Here is a 19017-nt window from a genome sequence, read left to right as displayed (position 1 = left end):
TGAATGGGTTATTGGAAATGTAGTGTGAAGTATGAGTCAGAAAATGCAGTGAAGCACTGTAGTCCCTTTTCATCTAATTGTCTGTAGGAGTTCATGGGAAATAGCATCTTATTTTCCCACCATTGTTGTTCAAGATAAATGACAGCATTAGGGGGTGGATAGCATAGTTGATGGCAGTGCTGTTTTATAGAATGCGCATTTTTTAGATATTTGAAATGACTAAAGCTAATTGAAGTAAAACAGCTAGAGAACAACTGTCTTTCCGAAGCTGACAGGATTGGAATACCAAACAGCTGAAGGGGGGTGGTAGTTGATTAGTTTCAGGACCCGGCAGTGTAAAAAGCTGTTAATTACTTCTGTATTGAAGAAACGATAAGGAACTAAATTCTGTGCAATTACACAATTATAGCAAGAGTAAATCTGTTGCAATTGTCACTCAGAAATTAGAATTATGCTAATGAAAGCTGTTAGTTTTGGCTTTGTGCATAATCTCTTCATGGTTGTAATTTAATTTGTAAGCATCAGGCCACATAAATTACACGCCGCTATTAATGTAGAGATGCATGGTTATTCAAAAGAAAAACAGGCATTGATTTTCATACGGTAATAGCTCTTTTTTTCTTACAGGAAATGTTGCAAATTCGTTTGCTATCGATCCCCTTCTTGGCACTATTACAGTAGCAAAGGAGCTTGATCAGAGCAGTAAGGATCAATTTGAGCTCACAGTGAAAGCAACAGATAAAGGCCATCCTCCGCTAAGTGTGGTGACACCTGTTCACATTTCTGTCACCATCTCAGATAATGCAAAACCCAGGTTTGCTAAAAAGGAGTTCTCTGCAGAAGTCAGCGAAAGTGCACTGGTCGGGAGCTTTGTTGGCTTAGTTTCAGCATCAAGTCAGTCATCTGTTTTCTATGAAATCAAGGATGGGAATTTCGACGGTGTATTTGACATTAATCCGAACTCCGGCATCGTCATCACGCAAAAAACACTTGACTATGAGACTGTGCCTTCATACAGGCTGACAGTTCAGGGCACAAACATGGCTGGGCTGTCAAACAATGCGACCCTCTTGATTCATCTCCGAGATGAGAATGACAACGCTCCGGTCTTCACGCAAGCAGAATTCTTAGGGATGATAAGCGAAGCTGCTCCAGTGAACAGCGTCGTTTTAACGAGAGAGAACTCACCGCTTGTTATCCGAGCCATAGATGCTGACAGAGAAACAAATGCTATGCTGGTTTATCAAATTGTTGAACCATCTGCCCACAGCTATTTTGCTATTGATTCCAGCACAGGAGCTATTCGCCTTGTAACGACCCTGGATTATGAGCAGAATAGTATTTTCCATTTCACAGTGCAGGTCCATGATATGGGAGCCCCTTACTTATTTGCTGAGACCGCAGCCAATGTTACAATTCAGGTTGTTGATGTTAATGACTGCTCTCCACTGTTTAGTAAAGAAATGTATGAAACATCTGTTTTGCTTCCAACGTACAAAGGAGTGAAAGTTATTGCACTAAACGCTACAGATCCTGATTCTGGACCGAATTCAAAAATGATCTTCTCCATCTCAGATGGCAACATAGGAGAAAAATTTAAGATCGACTCAAATGTGGGTGTCATTTCTATTCAGAACACTTCCCACTTGCGAAGCAGGTATGAGCTCACTGTTAGAGTCTCTGATGGAAAATTTGCAAGCACGGCGTCCGTAAAAATAAACGTGAGAGAAAATAAGGAAAGTGGTTTCAAGTTTACACAGAGCTCATACACTACTTCAGTTCAGGAGAACTCCTTGGAGCCCAAAAGTATTGCTGTTATTGCGTCAGTAGGCCACCAAATAAATGAGCCGCTATTTTATACGATTCTAAATCCAGACAGAAGGTTTAAAATTGGCCGTACCTCTGGGGTCCTGTCCACCACGGGCATACCCTTTGACCGTGAAGAGCAAGATGTCTATGAGATAGTTGTGGAAGTGACCAAGGAGCAGAGGTCGGCTGGACTTGCTCACATGCTCGTGAAGGTCACGGTGGAGGATGAGAACGACAACAAACCAAAGTTCGTTAATTTGCCGTACTACGCTCTAGTGCAGGTGGACGCTGAGGCCGGCCATGTGATTAGGCAGGTGACGGCGGTAGATGAAGATATCGGCAGAAACGGCGAGGTTCACTACCACCTGAAAGAACATCACGAGTATTTTCAGATAAGTCCTGAGGGTGAGATCACACTGAAGAAGCCCTTTGAGCAGGAATCTCTGGCCACCGAGTACGTCATTGCTGTTGTGGCCAAAGATGGAGGAGAACCAGCCCTTTCTGCAGTGGTTGAAGTACCAATTACAATAGTTAACAAGGCCATGCCGGTGTTTGAAAAACCATTTTACAATATTGAAATTCCGGAGAATATTCAGCGGCATTCTCCAGTGGCACACGTGCAGGCAAGCAGCTTGGAAGGGCCTCGCATAGTGTACAGCATCACAGAAGGAGACCCCTTCAGGCAGTTCTCGATCAACTTCAACACCGGAGTCATACACGTAATTGCTCCGCTGGATTTCGAAACACACCCTGCCTACAAATTGAATGTGCGAGCAACGGACTCTTTAACTGGGGCGCACTCTGAAGTTTTTGTGGACGTTATCTTGGAAGATGTCAATGATAACCCTCCCGCGTTTAAAGAGAAGTCGTACAACGTTAGGCTTTCAGAAGCCTCTGTAATTGGCACGTCGGTGCTGCAGGTATTTGCTACGGACTCGGATTCTGGTAGCAACAAAGTCGTTTCGTACCAGTTATTAGAAGACGGAAAGAACTCCGATTACTTCAGCATAGATCGCGAGAGTGGGGTTATAGTGACAGCCAGAATGTTGGACCACGAGAAAAGAGCACAGCACAACCTGCTAGTGAGGGCTGTGGACGGTGGCGTGCCCGCCCTAACTAGCGATGTACCCGTGACAGTGCACATCACCGACCTGAATGATAACCCTCCAGTCTTCACTCAGCAGCTTTACGAGGCCACTGTCAGCCAGCTTGCCTCCCGCGGGCATTTCGTAACACACGTGCAGGCGTCGGACGCCGACAGCTCGGACGCCGGGAAGCTCGAATATGCCATCCTCGCGGGAAACGAGAACCAGAATTTCGACATAGACAGGAAGAGCGGAGTCATTGCCATTTCCAACCACCGGAAGCAGAAGATGGAGGCCTCTTACAACCTGAACGTCTCGGTGTCGGATGGTGTGTTTCGGAGCTCGGCTCAGGTCAGGGTTACGGTTATTGGAGCAAACTTCCACAGTCCTTCTTTCAATCAGATTGATTACGTGGTGGAACTTTCTGAGAACTCCCCCGTTGGAACACTGGTTGCCGAAGCCACGGCAACAGACGAGGATTCCGGTACTTATGGACACATCACCTATTACATTGTGAACGACTTTGCCAGGGACAAATTCTCTGTCAATGAGGATGGGCAGATTTTCACCCTTGAGAGCCTGGATCGTGAGAACACAGCGGAGAAGGTGATCGCAATCAGTCTAATGGCAAAAGATGGAGGTGGAAAGGTGGGGTTTTGTACTGTTAATGTCATTCTTACCGACGTCAATGACAATGCCCCACAGTTCAGAGCAGCGGAGTACAGGGTCAACGTAGCATCGGATGTCCCACGGGGGACTACAGTCGTTAAAATTGCAGCATCAGATGCAGATGAAGGAAGCAACGCTGATATTGCTTATACCATTGAAGCAGACCTGGAAAACGTAGAAGAAAATTTTGAAATTCATCCTTTCAGCGGTATAATCGTTACCAAAGAAAGCTTAATTGGACTTGAAAATGATCTCTATGCTTTTTATGTGAGGGCAAAGGATGCTGGGAACCCTCCAAGGGAATCTATCATCCCAGTATATATCCGAATTCTTGCCCCCGAAGAGCCAGTGCCTAAATTTGTAGAGCCACACTACAGATTTGCAATCTCTGAAAACCTCGCTGTTGGATCAGAGATTGATGTCATTCAGGCAGAGAGTGAACAGCCTGTGTTTTATAGCCTTGCGAAAGGGAATACTCCAGAGAGTAACCAAGGTGAGATCTTTGTCATTGACAGGGACAGTGGGAGGCTGAAACTCGAAAAGAACCTTGATCACGAAACTACAAAATGGTACCAGCTTACACTGCTAGCGCAGAGTAACCACGGAGGTAATGAAGTTGTGTCCACTGTAGAAATAAATATTCAAGTAAAGGATGTCAATGATAATAGCCCTCAGTTTGAGTCCAACCCATATAAGGCATTTGTAGTGGAGAACTCACCTGGGGGAACTCAAGTGATTCAAGTGAGAGCAAATGATGTGGACTCTGGAACTAATGGCCAGGTTATGTACAGCCTGGATCAGAACCAAGAAACGGAGGAGATCCTGGAGCTGTTTGCCATCAACAGTGAGACCGGATGGATTACGACACTCAAAGAGCTCGACCATGAGAAGCAGAGCAAGTACTCTGTGACTGTGGTGGCTTCTGATCGAGGAGAGAAGGTGCAGCTGACCGCCAGCACCAAGGTAGAGGTGACTGTCGCCGACGTGAACGACAATCCCCCACGGTTCACCGCGGAGATCTACAAGGGGACTGTCAGCGAGGACGACCCCCCACCGAGCGGAGTCATCGCCATCCTCAGCACCACCGACGCCGACTCGGAAGAAATCAACCAACAAGTCAGCTACTACATTACAGGTAATCATTGTCGTGAGATTCTGTACCCAGGCGTCAGGGAGACTTGGAATAGGTGCGAGTGGGCTAGGAGGAGCGGTTCTTGATAGGAAAACGTTTTAAATAAAATAGAGGGGTCCAGGCTTATCGCTTCTCGTATGTTAACACTGGAAACAATCCAAAAGATGGATCATAGTGGCTTGGAGTTTATTTCGTTTGAGGATAGTGCTCTTAATTACTCTAATTAACTAGGAAAATGCAACCCCTGAAGCTAATTAGCTTGTGTGGTTGGAATGATGTCAAATTCGTTATCCAGGCCTATGATGAGAAGTGGACATTTGCATCTTATTTCGGATGAAATGCAGAGCACAAAACAACAAATAAATAGGTGTCCTCAATGTTTGCAGATCTGATACTGCAGTTCAAGGGCGCCAAGTCCCAGTCCTGAAGGGCTGGGGCTTCTGACATTGATTTTCATTCCAACTCTGCTCTTAACAAGCTAAACAGCTGCTGGTTGGATTAACTGAACCAGTTGAACAGTTTCTCCCAGCCCTTCAGGTTCTGTTGCTTTAAAGGGACCTCAGTCGTGTTATAAGCTTCTCTGGTCCTACATACGAGCTAAATTGTGGCATTAATTTGAATGACACTTTTCCATTGACTTTTCAGGCGGAGACCCTCTGGGACAATTTGCTATTGAACACATTCAGAATGAATGGAAGGTCTCTGTAAGAAAGCCCCTGGACAGAGAAGAGAAAGACAATTACCTCTTAAATATCACAGCCACTGATGGGACATTTGTGGCAAAGGCTGTGGTAGAGGTCAAGGTCCTTGATGCAAATGACAACAGCCCTGTTTGTGAAAAGGTTTGTTTCCAAAGGTTGGAATATCTGTGGATGACATTCATTCTGCTGGTTTTCACATGGAAAAGATGTGAATTTACATCACTTTTCCTCAAGGGTTAGAAATCTGGTTCGGGGGGGAATAAATTTCTCATGCTTTACTAGTATTCAAAAAGGATGAATCTCTCAGCTACGTACTACTAATATCGACAAAAGGTTTTGATCAATTTAAACCTACATTGTTCGTGAAAGATTTCCTCACACAATATACAGTATTTAGAAAGATATGCTTTCTTTTGCATCACCGCAAATGTACATTTGAAATGTTGCGGTGATTACAATCGTAAATGTGTTTTGTTAAATGCTTCTAATATTAATAGTATGTCCATTTTAACTTCCACAACCTGTGGTACTTTCCAGACACTGTACACTGAGACGGTCCCAGAGGATGCACCTTCAGGCAAGCTCATCCTTCAGGTTTCTGCCACGGATGCTGATATCCGTTCAAATGCTGTGATTTCTTATAAGCTCTTTGGGACTGGATCAGAAAAGTTCAGCATAGATGTAGATACTGGTAAGTTGTTTTGTTCAATGTAAATCCTAACATTCACTATCATGCAGCAGCAGGTATTATCTAAGGCGAAACAGGAACTTAATGGCTGGTGCAGACAAAAGCAAAAACTTTGTGCATCACTTTCTCTGTAATGTCTGTAGCCTAAGCATATTTACAGAAATTGGTGGCGTATTGTTTCACCAAATATTGTCGTCATAAAGTGTTTCCATCTGCTTTTCTCCAATGTGTGCTATTGAATATAGAAAAGGAACACTAAAAAGATTTTATCCTTAGTTATGTAAGATGTTTTCTCAAAATCATCAAATTGCTGCTATTTACTAGGAGTGAATTTTGCGTTTTGAAAAAAAGTGATTGTTTGGAGAGGTGGTTTTTATTTCATCCAGTGATGATACTTCGCAAAAAAAAGTTTTACATTTATTTATATGTAAAATTGAATGTACTTGAATTTTTATTGCTAAAACTAACTTTGTTGCATTGTATCAAGAGTAGGAATAAATTCAAAGAATGTGGAGAATGTGCACTTGGAAGGTTGTGGATTCGTCCAGATTTTAGGTTTCATCTTAATTAATAACTAATGAAAACTGGAAAAATGCTTGATTAATCTCCTGTCCTGGATTTTTATTTAGATTGACTGAAATAATTATGTAAAGGTACTGGTTTATTTATAAATGTACTAAACAGCTTGGAAAATTTATGAATTTTCTTGTTTGCCTGTAGGTTGACAGATTTGCTGGTGTATTTATAAATTAAGTTATAAAATGACTTTCCAAAGAAACTAACATTTGCATGCACACTTGGAGAACAAGGTTCAAATGGCCTGCATACTGATTGCAGTAATATGCAGCTGACTGTCTTTACCATCCAGATTAAAAATCCATTTGATAGACTTTTATGAAAGTCAGTTAGGCCTTCTGCTGTCATGATGCTAACCTCATGTTGCGCTAAAAAAATGATAGTATAGCTTTATAGAATAAAGTGGGAGTTACATTAATATTAGTAAAGTTTATACTTTACTACGACATTTAAAATAGTGAAGGTCCTACAGAATGACAAATGTTTGAATTTTGAAAAGCAATTTTGCTCAGTACATTCTAGCAGAGCTGTCTCAATACAAGCCTTGCGCTGCGGTGTGGAGTTTCTTTTTAAATAATATGCTTAGCATATGCAACCAGAACAAGCATCTACCCACAGTCTTCAATAATCCTTCATAAGACTTTGGCAAAGAAAGAGGCTGCGTGTATGCTGAAGGCATCTATTCTGTGTAATTATAATAGATCAGTGCCAACTCTTACCTTCTGTTTAGTCTTACACCTACAACATGTCCCGCTTTGACAGAGCGGAACTGTTAATTGAAACTCTGAAGAAGAGTTGCTTCCCCTCTGGATTTCACTCCAGCTGCTCTCTACGGTCTGTAATTTGAAGCTGTTGATTTGGGAACTGCTGACCAAACCTCTGTGATCTCGATTCCTGAGTTGCAAGCATCGCGTTGTAGGATGCAAGCTAAGGTTTTCACTCGGTTCCCACCAGCTTTTCAGCAAGAGGGATTGTTAACAAAAGCAACTTGTCAGGCTTTTTTAAAACCAGGCAAGGCAAGGAAAGGAGACTTTTAAGTGGTGGTGTAAGTTGTTGAAGTTAAAACGGAAGGTGGCACTCCTCCCTCTGAAACAGGATGTCCCAACTAATCTCCCAGTATGAGGGCAGGGACGCTATGCTGGAAGAGTTGCTGTCTTTCAGATGAGACATTAAACTGAGGTCCTGCCTACTTGGTCATTGTATATCCCTTGGCACTGCTCTTAGCAGTAGAAGTGTGAACTGTTAACAAGGTTTAAAGGTACAGTCTGCCTTCCTTGAAATCCCCCCTTCATTCACCTGGTGCAACAGTTTGGCCACAGTGCAGTGGGGCTGCTGGTGCCGATCTGCTGATCCGTGTTCTCTGCAGGAGGAAGTGGTGGGGATGAACAGTGCCACAGAAGTAAAAGGAGCTATCGATCGAAAATTCACAGTTCAGTATCAATATCAGATCAGGTCAATATCCATTTTTTAAATGTAGACTCAAAACAGGGTAGTGCAATGGGTTGCTGTAAAAGTATCAAACTTCGATATAGCATGACTAGGAATATAGGAGTTAACCAACTTAAATTAAAAAAATACAAGCATATTCCGACGGGGTTAATGTATCAGGAGATGTACTATGTAGAAAAGCAGGATTATTACTTGTAGGGCTGTCAAAGTGTTTTTTTTTCCTGAAACAGTCTAATGAATTCTTAAGGATGCAATTCCCCGGGCAACTGTCTTCTGCTTAAAATTGCTCTTAGCCGCAAACCATTCTGTACTGGATTTCTTTGAACAGTCATTACTTGGGTGCCTCTGTGCGTCTTAGCCATTAAGATGAAATAATATTAACTTGTCCACATTTACAGAGAGCTTTGTGCGTGACACTAAATTAAACTTCGATCTGAATTGAAAAGTTTGACTTTCATCACCCCACCACCACCACCAAAAAACGTGAAGCTGTAACAAAACGTTTCGGTTTTTCCCCTTAAAGTTCCCGCTAGTCCATTGACAGGTGAAATCAAGCTAAAATAACTACTGAGAGTGCGTTCAAGACGCTAACTGTGTGGAGCAGTGTTCATATGCATCCGTGCCTGAAGTGTTCATCTTGATGCTTCTTTCAGGTGAACTCAGGACACTGCTCCCACTCGATCGCGAGAAGGAGGACGTTTACCACCTGGTTGTGAAAGCCGTGGACGGGGGAGATCGCTTCTGCCAGGCCGACGTCGTGCTGACCGTGGAAGATGTGAATGACAACGCGCCGCAGTTCACCGCGGACCCCTATTCCGTCACAGTGTTCGAAAACACAGAGCTGCACACGTTTGTCGCCCGGCTGCAGGCGACAGATGCTGACATAGGTCAGAGGGTGTTCCTGCTGAAAGAGTACTGTACCTGTTTTGTCTGTCTTGTGTAGCCCCTTGTGTCAAAGTGTGTTCTACGTACTGTAAGTGTTGAACGTGCACGTACGTGTTAAACAGAAGTACAAGAGCTCTTTAGGTGGGAGAAGGACATTTCACCATGAGCTTTACCAGCAGATGAATATTTACCTGACTGGAACTTTTATCTGTTTCCTCTTAGTAAAAGTTTTGGGACACATTGATTCAGTTGACTTTGCTGGAGCAATCTGGGTAATGTAGCAGTATCCCCACCTGGGATTTGAAACTCACACTCAGTCCAGAGTATTAACCACTGCACTACACTGTCTTTCCCAAGTTGGTAATACATTTCTGTTTCTCGCCGTCCGTGACTGCATCTCCTGATAAGGTTATTGAGCACCAGAACATAAGAAAGGTTGCAGATGAGAGGAGGCCCATATAGTTTCCTTGGTAGATAGCTGATACCTGATTCAGGTATCTCATACAGTCATTTCCTAAAACAGAACAGGGTGTCGGCCTCAGCAACATGGGCTGGGTAGTTTGTTTGCATCTCTTTGCATTAAGAAGTTCCTCTCGGGTCCGGTTTTAAATCAGGAATGCTTCCACATTTCCCACTTATGTTATCTGGTTTATGTTTCAAAGTTCATTCTGAAAGAATCTGTTCGCTGCCTTTGTCACTAACCATGAGGATTTTGAATACCTGTTACATGTCCCCCCATAGTCTTTCCTGTTAAAGACTAAAGAGGTTAATTTCCATCAGCATGCCAGAGTAAGACATTCCTTAAATTCTGAGATATGTCTGGATGCCCTTATCTGGACTGATTAAACTGGGTAAGGAGTCTGACCTTGTTTAGCAGTGATTACAGCAGCAGAGAATTATTCAATGTATCTTTTTGGCACTTGATTCTCTTTTGTTCTTGAAGTGTAAAAAAGAGATAGCTGGCCTTCTTGCACTAACTGGAGTACACCATGTGTTTCTTTTCACCTGTCTTGCCATCATTGGAATAGTGGTCAGTCTGATTGTGATTGTGTATTATTATGTGATCGGATCACACAATCAGATTAAATAGTGATCACATCACACTTAGATTGATCGTGCTTGTATGTTATTTTATATAAAGGGAAGTTTAATGAGAAAAGAGTGACATCGTAATGGTAGGCTCAGTGATTAAAATTAAGTCTCAAGTTTGCTGTATATGCTACAGTGTCTGTAGTTAAATCTTTTCTAAATGCAGCTAAATAACTGCAGGTGTCAACAGCGGCAAAAACAACGCAGAGGAATTTAAAATTGATTGCATGTTTCAGTGTGATGTGCTATGGTTTGATAGACATTATTGAAGCCCTAAATCAGCATGCACCAAGCAGAAAACTCAATTTAGTTGTATATTTCTTGCCTTCACAGTTAACTGGTTAGGGATTAGTTCTTCTTGCTTTGTCAGTAACTAATATTCTAAGCAAATCTACATTCTCAAGGAGCAGCAATATACTTTTTTTTATTTTATTGAACTTCTCTCTTATTCCCATTCACAAATGCAGTGAATCAGTCATCAGGGGATATGAGATTGTTTGCACTGAGCAGTTTTACCAAGAGCCAAATTAAATGTTGCATTATTAGATTAATCATGCCATGTGTATCATCAGTGGTATTTACAGTGCAAATAAAAATGCCAATATTTACTGTAGAATGAATAATTAAATTCCAGGGAATAGTGCATTCTGTGCAGTTGTTTTTATTTTGTGTATTAGATAAGAAAGTCCTTATGTTATCAGTTATATAACAAACCAGTTTAATGTCACAGTAGTATTAATGGTAAGGAGTGTAAACAATACATTTTAGATGTTATCTTAAAAACTGTCAGGTCTAAGGATATCACCAGTTCCAATGCTGTTGTACATTGTAACAGACCTCAGTTAACTGTTTTGACCCTCTTCGTGTAACAGTGGACCTCTGTTAGAGTAGCACAGTAGGTATTCGTTTTGTCCGTGCCTGAGTCCTGTGTTGCAGGAGTACGCTGGAGTAGTCTGAAATCCAACAGATAAAACACATTAATTATTGCTAAAACACTAGCATGATGAATCACTCTGAACTCCCCAATGAGAGAGTTAATGAGGTGCTAAGCAGAAAAATCTGTTGGTTTTTAGCAATTCCGCTGAGTTTTTGATATTTCTGGTCCTGAGCTCAGACTCTGAGATAAATTCTTTGAATCATGTGCGTCACAAAATGACATCTGCCAGTGTTTTCCGTTGTGGTACATTTACCGCTGAAAACTCGCTCTGTTAAATAAACATCACCCACAGCACCCAGTCAGTCCATGGGTGTTAGTTATTTGTTTCTTGTCATACCCCAGTGACAGATTAATGTTTCTGACACATACACAGCACTTTATAAGGCCAAAAACATTCTGAATATAAAATGAAGGATCAAGCCTTTCTTTTCATGAGTCTTTTTTTATGTCATCTCATTATTTCTTGCTCAAGTCCGACATAATATTTAATCGAATCTACTGGACATGTTTAGAAGTATAGATAAGTGTGTGCATGAACATACCTGGAACTTACTGTTTCCCTGTCTGCGTTAGTGGTTTGCCACTGCCGTGCTAGTAAGCTTTGTAGCTGGTTATATTTATACCAGGTGATGAAACGTTGACGCTCCACTTTTTCCTTTGATAATCTAAAAGGGTGACGGCTGACTTGCATCACTACTTGTGAATGTCTGGATGGCGCCACTGTAGCCGAACCTTATCCCCGGGATTACAAAGGAAAGAATGAAGTGGCAAAATAACGTTTTGTGATGTGTGATAAGAGTAAATTATGGAGAACATTCCTCTTTCTAGACAACAGCATTATCTTCCCACAGTTTTCCTCCCGTGTAAACCTCCTTATCACAGATACCACTTCATAGACCAACCATGACTATAAACGGTTATTTCTCTGTTCGTAGCCAAATGGGTTTTTTTTTCTAATTGCAGCTGAACTCATTGGGCCTGAACGTGTACATCGATTTAGGAGTTGCTGTGAAATACAGTCAACAGAATTTGTTTGTGGCTGTTTACTGATGAGGAGTAAAGATTGTGGAGTGGTTTGGCTCAATGCACTTAGTAAAATTCCAGCAAAGTTGTTAAGAAAAATACAGCTGAGCTGTAACAGCACAGAGGAATAAACATGCACTTCTGTTGAAAAATGGTTTAAACAACATTATAGGAATCTGGAATACAAAACGATTATCTGAAGCAGTGTTGAGTGAATAGCACATAATCAGTTAGGAGACTCCCGCACATCTAAATGTGTTACCCGCCCTGCGAAACGAGACGTATTGATAATCTTTTCTCACCTTCTTTTTTTGTTTTCCAGGCCAAAACAGCAATATCTTGTACTCATTTGTCGATTCTGCCAATGGCTACTTCTTGGTGGACGAGGAGTCTGGCGTCGTCAGCCTGGAGAAGCCCCTGGACAGGGAGGTGCAGGCAGTGTACACGCTGACGGCCCGGGCTACGGACCAGGGCTCCCCTCGCCGGCTCTCCGCGGTCTGCACCATGGTCGTGTCTGTGCTGGACATCAACGACAACCCCCCGGTGTTCGAGCAACGGGAGTACGTCGCCACCGTTTCCGAGGACGTCGCCGTCGGAACCCGGATCCTTCAAGTTTTTGCCGCAAGCCGAGACATTGAAGTGAACGCGGAAATCTCTTACTCCATTATCAGTGGCAACGAACACGGGAAGTTTAGCATCGACTCCGAAACAGGTATGCCCTCTTAACGGCCTGTTTTGGAGTTGCCATTATGAGCGTAGCAGATGTATTGACATAAAGGATAATTGCTGCCAGGTGGGGTAGTCTCTGTGATAAACTGTTTGAAGTCTCGGTTTAATTGCCGGCCTATGCTTGCTTTCTTTCTTTCTCCACGTCTGCAGGTGACATCTTTGTGATTGAGAGTCTGGATTATGAAATGTCCCACGAGTACTATCTCACAGTAGAGGCCACCGATGGAGGCACACCTTCTCTTAGCGATGTGGCAACAGTGAATATTAATTTGACAGATATAAACGACAACAGTCCAGTCTTCAACCAGGAGGTCTATTCTGCAGTTATAAGCGAAGATGCTGAACTGGGGAAAACCGTTATTGCCGTATGTGCTGATTTTTTTCTACAGAGCTTAATAGAAGTTTAATATATAACCATAATTGAAAATGTAATCGTTTACTTAAAATATTTTTCATAGCGGAATTGTTTTAAAAAAAATAAATGTTGCTCTCAAAGCTCGGGGGGGGAATCCCTTGAGGTTTATTCTAAATAGAGAGTAATTCACGATTCCAGTTTTTTAAACAAGGCAGTTCCTAAATGAGCAGTCGGGAAATTAGATTTTAATATCGGTTTTTGAATCACACTGCTGAGTTCTCGGCCCTTCTCTTTCCCTTGAGAACAGAATCCGTATTTTGTGTGCACGGGAACACCCGTGTTAAGAGATGTTCTGCTGAAGCAGGTCCCGGTTTTCCTCGCGGCTCATGGCGGAAACGGTTGTGTCGTTCCTTCAGGTCCTGGCAGACGATGCCGACGGGCCCTCCAACAACCACGTCCGCTATTCCATCGTCAACGGGAATCAGGGAAGCCCGTTCGCCATCGATCCCGTCAAAGGGGAGGTCAAGCTCGAGCGACAGTTAGACAGAGAGAAGGTGAGAGGGCTCTTTTCCCAACGAGCTGATCAGATCCCCAGCTCCTGTCCCAGCGTTCATTTCATGTACCTTGATCTCCGTCTGTTGCTTTTCGGGCATCGTCGGGTAAAAGGTTGAAGCACTTCTTGGATGCTGTCCCGGCTTTGTTTCAGTACCTGACGTATAACCTGGGTTTTACTTGTAGATCTCGGGATATACGCTGACGGTGGTCGCCTCGGACAATGGAAATACCCCCAAGTCCAGCACGGCAGTCATCAACATAGACGTGTCAGACGTGAACGACAATCCGCCAGTCTTCTCACAAGCCAACTACAGTGTCATCATCCAGGTAAACGCATCTTGCCTTAAAGGCCTGGGGGGGGGGGGGGGGGGGGCTTGTATTTTTAAGAGCTGTGTACTTAAAATGTCTACTGATAATTGTGACTATATGTTTAACCCATCGAGGGTGCGGTGTACGTCTCCGTTCTTGATGTGTATCCGAAAGCGTTTTCTGAATCTTCCTTCTTGTGTTTTTTGCAGGAGAACAGACCCGTGGGTGCCAGAGTGCTGCAGTTATTAGTAACAGATAAAGACGCTTCTCACAACGGGCCCCCATTCTCCTTTGTAATCACCAGTGGAGACGAAGGAAATGCGTTTGAAATAAACCAGCAGGGAGTTCTTACGGCCTCCATCCCGCTGAGCCGCGAAATGAAGGACCACTATTTCCTTCACGTTCAGGTACGGCCTCTGGCACTCCACCTCCTCCAGTAAAGAAAATGATAAACCCCTCTGCGCACTGCAGTCAGTTTTTGGGTTGCAAGTTACAGCATTGGTTGTGCACATTCAGCGATATAAGCAGTCCAAAAAGAGAAACAAATGTGCAACCCTTCAGAAAGCTGTACAAAGTTTTTTTTTTTTTTTATGGTGGCCATACTAGTTGGTGCCCTAAAATGTAATTCTTAAGAGGAATTCCTATACGAATCTAATATAAAAATCAAACAGTCCGGAAAGGCACCGTGTCCTGAATAATTCTGTGAAGCATTAAAATCGTGCCCCTGCCAGACCACAAATTTACAAACCCAAATTCTTAACATTTTTGGCTTCAGAAAGCACAGTGCTGTCTGATGAGATTAGTATGACTGAGTTTCTTTCCAAAACAGGGGGGCTCATATTTTAAATCTACATCTCTAGGAGGAAGAATATTGCACACTCTCAGTTTTGCCTTTGTTTCTAGCTGTGAAAATCTGTGCATTTTTTAATGTATTTTTACCTATAAATGTCTGGTGGATGCCAGCAACAAGTTGTTGTTAATTTTGCTTTTATTTTTGTACTTTTACACACAATGGGGGGGGGGTCAGTTGTATTAATTCATGAAAGATTACCGTGGCTATAAAAATATGTAATGATTGAAGCACCCTCTTCTGTTGGAACATTGTTATAGCATCGCATGATTTTTTTTAGCCATTTGATTTTACATCAGAAGTCGAAAAGAAAGCTTCAGGATTGAACCTGCATTACATTGATGAACACTTCAAAGAGTTTTGACAGTCTTCTCATAGATGACAAATACACAGTCTTGTTTAATTACACAGACCATTCCAAGTGTAATGGGCACCTGTGCTTGCTGTTTAGATAGATACTTTATTGATCCCGTGAGGAAATTTCAGTGCAACAGCAGCTTTACACAGACAACACAGCCACAGTGTAACGAATGATACAATAATAATAATAATACAATACATACAATACAATCAGTACAGTGAGGGGTGCACTAAAAGAGTGACTCACAGTCCGGACACGCAAAGAACAAACTAGAACAGAACAGTACACAGAAAAATCATATTGCACATATGAATATAAAATATAGATGTAAATATAGATATAGATATAAATATAAATGTATTGCTTATACATAAATGTATTGCACAGGTCCCTGGCATATATTGCACAAAAAAACGGTTGTAAACAGGAAAAGAAAGAGAACAGATGTAGCAGTAGATGTGTATATGCGTTTAGTCCAGAAACAGGTCACTGTCGCTGTTGCCTCTGCCCAGACGCAAGGTGGATGCGTTGTACAGTCTTATGGCAGAAGGCAAGAATGACCTCCTGTAGCGCTCCCTGTCGCACCGTGGATGAATCAGTCTATTGCTGAACGTGCTCTTCATTTCTACAAGCCTGTCATAGAGGGGATGGGAGACGTTGTCCATGATGGCCTCTAGTTTGGACACCATTCTCCTCTCAGCCACTACCTCTAAGGGGTCGAGGTCAGACCCAATGACCTGGGTTAATTTTGGGTTGTTTCAATTTCGTCACAGATTTACCTACTATCAGTGTTTTTAGTTCTAAAGGAATTTTTCATGAGCAGCAAATTGTTTGAAACTATTTTTCTATTTTTAGGTGGCTGACAGCGGAAAGCCTCAACTGCTCTCATCCACATTCATCAGCATCAAAGTCATTGAAGAAAGCATTTACCCTCCAGCTATTCTTCCACTAGAAGTCTTCATCACCACCCATGGGGATGAGTACTCTGGGGGAGTCCTTGGAAAGATCCATGCTACAGACCAGGACATTTATGATACCCTGACTTACAGCCTGGTGTCTAAATCTGGGAATCTGTTCTCTGTCTCAAGCGCCAATGGGAAACTCATAGCCAGCAAAGGGCTGGATGTCGGGCACTATCCTCTCAATGTCACGGTTACAGATGGAAGGTTTACTGTGGCTGCCAACATCAACGTGTACGTCAAGCAAGTCACCCAGCAGATGCTAAACAACTCTGTTGCCGTTAGATTCGCCAACATCGCGCCGGAGGAGTTCATTGGGGACTACTGGCGCAACTTCCAGAGGGCCCTGAGGAACATCGCAGGGGTGAAAAGACACGACATTCAGATTGTCAGCCTGCAGCCCGCGGAGCCTCCCTCTCACCTGGACGTGCTGCTCGTCATGGAGAAGACAGGAAGCCCTCACCAGTCACACGAGGTTCTGTACCGAAAGCTCAACACTTCCATCGCGCTCGTCGAGGAGATGACTGGTGTGCGAATTGTCAAAGTCATTAAGAAACTTTGCTCTGGGCTGGAGTGTCCCCTGAGATTCTGTAATGAAATAATTACTCTGGACAAGAATGTCATGTCAACCTACAGCACTGCCAGGCTGAGTTTCGTCACCCCACGGCATCAGAGGTCTGCGATGTGTCTCTGTAAAGGTGAGCTAGTGTCACGCCAGGGAGGTGACTACCTTTACATTGCAATTAAAGATTTCTTCCCTAACTGTACATGTATTTTTGTACCGTTGCAGGTGGTAAATGCCCTGTGTTGAGTAAGCTCTGTGAAGGCGTTCCTTGCCCTGAAGGTACCGAGTGTGTCGCTGATCCAAAGGAAGGAAAACACAGCTGCGTGTGCACGGACGGCAAACATGGAAAGTGTTCCGGTAAGATCAGCCCCGCTTCTTGTTCCGAGGCAGCAAGACTCTTTCTCTGCTTCACGAATCTTGAGAAAGAACCTCGAAAGTGAAAGAGATCGCCTTTGCCGTTTACATTTCAAGGCTGATTTGTGCAGGCATTGCTTTGCTTCCCCAAACTAGGCAACATTTTGTAGTGTCTGTTCATGGTTAATTAACAAGGAATAGGGAAAAATCCTATAAGAAGAATTTAAATATATATTGAGATTTAGTGAATTAACTGGTTATGCATTCAATGGAAGTTAGGTATGACTTAAAAATGTTTGGCATGAAAATCATAGACTCTTAAATGTAAAGTGTTAATCCAGTGTTTTCTAGTTTTTCCATTGGGTAGGGCAATTTCCGCAGGTAACATTACATGCGCACGTTTCATATGAGCTTTCCTCTTTAACCTTTTGCTCTTGCTGTTTTAGGCGGTGTTTCACTGACATTCAGTGGGAACAGCTACGTCAAGTACCGTCTCTCGGAGAGTGAAAACAAGGAGGAAATGAAGCTCTCCCTGAAGCTAAGAACATACTCGACCCATGCAACTGTAATGTACGCAAAAGGAACTGACTACAGTATTCTGGAGGTATATAAAGACTGATTCAAACTTTTTTTTGGCAAACGATCATAATGTAGTATAGAAACTTTTAACGTTCTCTCGGTAGAAAGTGTTCACATGGACGTTGTGGACAGCTGTACTACTATTTTAACAGCCCCTTTTAGCCCAGGGAAGCACGAGAGTTTCCCACAGCAAGTCTTAATGAACCAAGTTCCTTGTGTTTTTAATTTCAGATCAGCAACGGTCGACTGCAGTACAAGTTCGACTGCGGCAGCGGTCCAGGCATCGTTTCGGTGCACAGCATCCAGGTCAGCGACGGCGAGTGGCACTCCGTGTCCCTGGAGGTGGACGGGAACTACGCGAAGCTGGTCCTGGACCGGGTCCACACGGCCTCGGGAACAGCGCCGGGCACCCTGCGCACCCTCAACCTGGATAACTTCGTCTTCTTCGGGGGCCACGCCCGCCAGCAGGGCTCGCGCCACGGCAGGAGCGCGCCGGTCAGCAGCGGGCTCAGGGGCTGCATGGAGTCCATCTTCCTGAACGGGCAAGAGCTTCCTCTGAGCAGCAAGCCCAGGCCCTACGCGGTGATGGAAGAGATGGTGGACGTGGCGCCCGGCTGCACCGTGGTCCCAGCAGAAGGCTGTTCCAGTAATCCTTGTACCAATGGCGGGATCTGCTCCTCACTCCCAAATGGAGGTACGCCGGTTTTAAAAAACGGTAGATTGTATATCCCCTTGCGTAGGACCGAAAGAACTGCATTTGCCTGCAAGATGTTAACGCGTTTCTTTTCCTTAGGTTACTTCTGTAAATGCAGTGCCTTATTCATGGGGACACACTGTGAAATTGGTGTGAGTGCTTGTGCTTCCAACCCGTGTCTCTATGGAGGAACGTGTATCCCCGTCCACGACGACTTCGTGTGCCAATGTAGGGGGCAATATTCCGGCCAGAGGTACTGTCTTTCAGTCTGTTGAGCCATATTGCAGCTCTTGCTTTGTTTCATCAAGTATGATTTCGGATAAATGAGATGTCATTGGATTGTGGGGGAAAAAAGGAAAAACAACTTTACAGGGTTTGTCTGTCTTGTTTGGGCCTACCATCTGAAGACTGGGCACGACAGCCTGTAGAAGAATTGCAAACCTATAAATAAGCTTTAAGCTCTAAGAATAGGTCAGGTCCGTCTGCCGGCTCAAAAATGATTTGCGGTGAGTTTGTGACCCGAGTCCTCTGTTTGTCTGTGTCTTTAGGTGCCAGCTGGGCCCCTACTGTAAAGATAATCCCTGCAAAAACAGTGGCAAATGTATCGACAGTCTGGATGGTCCCGTTTGTGAGTGTGAGCCCGGTTTTCATGGGGAAAGGTAGG

At 43.5% G+C, this 19017-nt stretch overlaps 1 protein-coding gene across 9 annotated transcripts in view; it reads left to right on the top strand.

Annotated features, from left to right (window-relative positions):
* Positions 1-19017, top strand: part of fat1a (FAT atypical cadherin 1a) — a 74757-nt gene that overhangs the window by 49784 nt on the left and 5956 nt on the right. For all 9 annotated transcript variants that reach the window (XM_069193318.1, XM_069193314.1, XM_069193315.1 and 6 more), the window contains 15 exons: positions 628-4698; positions 5341-5537; positions 5934-6087; positions 8763-8996; positions 12366-12755; positions 12923-13137; positions 13544-13681; positions 13866-14009; positions 14201-14398; positions 16058-16859; positions 16952-17083; positions 17527-17684; positions 17891-18353; positions 18453-18606; positions 18902-19012. In XM_069193318.1, the coding sequence (XP_069049419.1) occupies positions 628-4698; positions 5341-5537; positions 5934-6087; positions 8763-8996; positions 12366-12755; positions 12923-13137; positions 13544-13681; positions 13866-14009; positions 14201-14398; positions 16058-16859; positions 16952-17083; positions 17527-17684; positions 17891-18353; positions 18453-18606; positions 18902-19012 (7561 nt within the window). The remainder of the gene's footprint in view (positions 1-627; positions 4699-5340; positions 5538-5933; positions 6088-8762; positions 8997-12365; positions 12756-12922; positions 13138-13543; positions 13682-13865; positions 14010-14200; positions 14399-16057; positions 16860-16951; positions 17084-17526; positions 17685-17890; positions 18354-18452; positions 18607-18901; positions 19013-19017) is intronic.

This window comes from Lepisosteus oculatus, chromosome 1 (genome assembly GCF_040954835.1).
Source record: "Lepisosteus oculatus isolate fLepOcu1 chromosome 1, fLepOcu1.hap2, whole genome shotgun sequence".
Taxonomy (NCBI): Eukaryota; Metazoa; Chordata; class Actinopteri; order Semionotiformes; family Lepisosteidae; genus Lepisosteus; species Lepisosteus oculatus.
The sequence above is the reverse complement of the archived record's forward strand: the minus strand, read 5'-3'. Positions and strand labels throughout refer to the sequence as shown.